This window comes from Oncorhynchus mykiss, chromosome 5 (assembly GCF_057628025.1).
Source record: "Oncorhynchus mykiss isolate SJ-2025 chromosome 5, ASM5762802v1, whole genome shotgun sequence".
NCBI classification, from domain to species: Eukaryota; Metazoa; Chordata; class Actinopteri; order Salmoniformes; family Salmonidae; genus Oncorhynchus; species Oncorhynchus mykiss.
Window position 1 is genome coordinate 2,855,173 of NC_143026.1, and position 4,828 is coordinate 2,860,000.

Below are 4,828 nucleotides of genomic sequence, written 5' to 3' on the forward strand. Positions count from 1 at the left end.
CCAGAAGTGGCGCACTATATAGTGCACTAGTTCTGACCAGAAGTGGCGCACTATACAGGGTTCCATTTAGGATACACCCTTCGTAATAAGAACAGTTCCTCCATGCAGGTTTTAAATCCATCTTCTGACTCTTTCATACCATGAGCTTTTCCCTGTAGAGCAGAAAGCTGAAAGGTCATATTATGAAAGGCATCACAAACACCAGCAGAGGTTGGGGCTAGAAGGTTCTATCTACATATACTACCTAGTACTCTAAATACAATGTTTTCTACATATACTACATAGTACTCTAAATACATTGTTTTCTACATATACTACATAGTACTCTAAATACTATGTTCTCTACATATACAGTGCTCTAAATACAATGTTCTCTACATATACTATTTTGTACTCTAAATACAATGTTCTCTACATATATAGTACTCTAAATACAATGTTCTCTACATATACTACATAGTACTCTAAATACAATGTTCTCTATATATACTACTCTAAATACAATGTTCTCTACATATACTATATAGTACTCTAAATACAATGTTCTCTATATATACTACTCTAAATACAATGTTCTCTACATATACTACATAGTACTCTAAATACAATGTTCTCTATATATACTACTCTAAATACAATGTTCTCTACATGTACTACATAGTATTCTAAATACAATGTTCTCTACATATACTACATAGTACTCTAAATACTATATTTTCACATATACTACACAGTACTCTAAATACTATGTTCTCTACATATACAGTACTCTAAATACAATGTTCTCTACATATACTATTTTGTACTCTAAATACAATGTTCTCTACATATATAGTACTCTAAATACAATGCTCTACATATACTACATATATAGTACTCTAAATACAATGTTCTCTACATACACTACGTATATAATACTCTAAATACACTACGTATATAATACTCTAAATACACTACGTATATAGTACTCAATTCACGAGTACCACAATTCATGTTAAGTTCCAAAGAATACAAGATTTAAAAAAAAAATAGCCGACACCGTTCAAACCAATGAGGGTTCAGAACTTGCAAGCCAATTATCTCAGAATGATCTTTTTGCAGATAGACCCTTCTAGTCCTCAGCTCTCGATGTGCCGTATAAGGCTTCAATACGTCTTATTAGTTATACAGTAGTACTAGTACAATATCTATGAAAATAATTCTCCATACAAACAGGCATTATTGTCAATGGTCTGTACACACACACATCAGTAGATGTATTCACAAACACTCAGGTATGCAAACACAGTGTATTTGTATAACACTGTGTCTGTATATATTTCATCACAGTGTATCTGTTGTCCACTTTGATACATTACAGCCTTATTCTAAAATGTATTGAATTACTTTTATTTCCTCAATCTACACAAGGTTTAGACATTTTTGCAAATGTAGTAAAAATACAAACCAGAAGTACCTTATTTACATAAGTATTCAGACCCTTTGCTATCAGACTCAAAAGTGAGCTCAGGTGCATCCTGTTTCCATTGATCATCCTTGAGTTGTTTCTACAACTTGATTGGAGTCCACCTGTGGTAAATTCAATTGATTGGACATGATTTGGAAAGGCAGACACCTGTCTATATAAAGTCCCACAGTTGACAGTGCAAGTCAGAGCAGAAACCAAGCCATGAGGTCAAAGGAATTGTCCACGGAGCTCCGAGACAGGATTGTGTTGAGGCACAGATCTGGGGAAGGGTACCAACACATTTCTGCAGCATTGAAGGGCCCCAAGAACACAGTGGCCTCCATCATTCTTAAAATTGAAAAAAGTCTGGAACCACCAAGACTCTTCCTAGAGCTGGTCGCCCGGCCAAACTAAGCAATCGGGGAAGAAGGGCCTTGGTCAGGGAGGTGACTAAGAACCCAATGGTCACTCTGACAGAGCTCCAGAGTTCCTCTGTGGAGATGGGAGAAACTTCCAGAAGGACAACAATCTCTGCAGAACTCCACTAATCAGGCCTTAATGGTAGACGGAAGCCACTCTTCAGTAAAAGGCACATGACAGCCCGCTTGGAGTTTGCCAAAAGGCACCTAAAGGACTCTACCATGAGAAACAAGATTCTCTGGTCTAATGAAACCAAGATTGAACTCTTTGGCCTGAATGCCAAGCGTCATGTCTGGAGGAAACCTGGCACCATCCCTACGGTGAAGCATGGTGGTGGCAGCAGCATGCTGTGGGGATGTTTTTCAGCAGCAGGGACTGGGAGACGAGTCAGGATCGAGGGAAAGATGAACGGAGCAAAGTACAGAGAGATCCTTGATGAAAACCTACTCCAGAGCTCTCAGGACCTCAGACTTGGGCAAATGTTCACTTCCAACAGGACAACGACTCTAAGCACACAGACAAGACAAGACAGGAGTTACTTCAGGACAAGTCTCTGAATGTCCTTGAGATGCCCAGCCAGAGCCCGGACTTGAACCCAATTGAACATCTCTGGAGACCTGAAAATAGCTGTACAGCGATACTCCCCATCCATCCTGACAGTTTGAGAGGATCTGCAGAGAAGAATGGGAGAAACTCCCCAAATACAGGTGTGCCAAGCTTGTAGCGTCATACCCAAGACTTGAGGCTGTAATCGCTGCCAAAGGTGCTTCAACAAAGTACTGAGTAAAAGGTCTGAATACTGATGTCAATGTTTTTTTATTTTTACTACGGCAGGATTGTGTTGAGGCACAGATCTGGGGAAGGGTACCAAAACATTTCTGCAGCATTGAAGGTCCCCAAGAACACAGTGGCCTTCATCATTCTTAAAATGGAAAAAAGTCTGGAACCACCAAGACTCTTCCTAGAGCTGGCTGCCCGGCCAAACTAAGCAATCGTTTGGTCGGGAACACAAAAAAAAATCCGTTTTTGCTTTGTCAATATGGGGTATTGTGTGTAGATTTAATAAATAATTTATTCCATCAATTTTAGAATAAGGTTGTAACATAACAAAATGTGGAAAAAGTCAAGGGGTCTGAATACTTTCCGAATGCCCTGTATCGGTATAACACAGTGTGTATCTTTATATATTGCCACAAGTCAGGTGTGATTGTTGATCGGCATGTTGTCAATCGTCAATAAAAGTGAGCCGTCCAGGTCCTTCATTCTTCATCCACCGTCGATACCTCTTCCACCTGGGATCCAGGGCCATCTTCGTCTTCATCTCTTCCTCCTGTTCTTCCTTGTATACCTGTACAACAACATCATGCAATATAAATATACAAACACATAAAACCTTTTTTTTAAAGGCACCAAAGAGAAAGCATCATTATTTTTAAATGGAGATACTCTCTCTCGAGCTTCCTTTTGTACCAGTACTCGGCTTAATCTCGGGCCAGGAAACCACCCCTTGGGCTTTCACATCTCATTTTCCATAATATGAAAGTGGAATGCTTTGCAACAGATATAAATGTTCACATACAGAATGTGTTCTGTTGATATAACATTGTAATATTTGGTGCAAAGTGTTCCACTGTTTGTGTGTGTAGTCTACTACAGCTGCTACTACTACTACCACTACAGCTGCTACTACTACAGCTGCTACTACTACCACTACAGCTGCTACTACTACAGCTGCTACTACTACTACCACTACAGCTGCTACTACTACTACAGCTGCTACTACTACTACTACTACTACTACTACTACTACCACTACTACTACTACTACTACTACTACAGCTGCTACTACTACCACTACAGCTGCTACTACTACAGCTGCTACTACTACTACCACTACAGCTGCTACTACTACTACAGCTGCTACTACTACTACCACTACAGCTGCTACTACTACAGCAGCTACTACTACTACTACTACTACTACAGCTGCTACTACTACCACTACAGCTGCTACTACTACAGCTGCTACTACTACTACCACTACAGCTGCTACTACTACTACTACTACTACAGCTGCTACTACCACTACAGCTGCTACTACTACAGCTGCTACTACTACTACTACAGCTGCTACTACCACTACTACAGCTGCTACTACCACTACAGCTGCTACTACTACTACAGCTGCTACTACTACTACCACTACAGCTGCTACCACTACCACTACAGCTGCTACTACTACTACCACTACTACAGCTACTACTACTACTACCACTACAGCTACTACTACTACAGCTGCTACTACTACAGCTGCTACTACTACTACTACCACTACAGCTGCTACTACTACCACTACTACTACTACTACAGCTGCTACCACTACAGCTGCTACTACTACTACCACTACTACAGCTACTACTACTACTACTACCGCTGCTACTACTACAGCTGCTACTACTACTACTACTACCACTACAGCTGCTACTACTACCACTACTACTACTACTACTACTACAGCTGCTACCACTACCACTATAGCTGCTACTACTACTACCACTACTACAGCTACTACTACTACTACTACCACTACAGCTGCTACTACTACAGCTGCTACTACTACTACCACTACAGCTGCTACTACTACAGCTGCTACTACTACAGCTGCTACTACTACAGCTGCTACTACTACTACCACTACAGCTGCTACTACTACTACTACAGCTGCTACTACTACTACTACAGCTGCTACTACTACTACTACTACTACTACTACTACTACTACCACTACTACTACCACCACTACAGCTGCTACTACTACCACTACTACTACTACTACTACTACTACTACTACAACTGCTACTACCACTACAGCTGCTACTACTACTACTACTACAGCTGCTACTACTACAGCTGCTACTACTACTACTACTACTACTACTACCACTACAGCTGCTACTACTA

General features: G+C 40.5%; 1 protein-coding gene across 1 annotated transcript in view; it reads right to left on the minus strand.

Annotated features, from left to right (window-relative positions):
- Positions 1-1,373: 1,373 nt before the first annotated feature.
- LOC110523080 (dnaJ homolog subfamily C member 25) overlaps positions 1,374-4,828 on the minus strand; it is an 18,887-nt gene continuing 15,432 nt past the window's right edge. Inside the window, exon 4 of the mRNA XM_036976568.2 lies at positions 1,374-3,215. Coding sequence (XP_036832463.1) covers positions 3,093-3,215 — 123 coding nt within the window. The 3' untranslated portion in view covers positions 1,374-3,092. The remainder of the gene's footprint in view (positions 3,216-4,828) is intronic.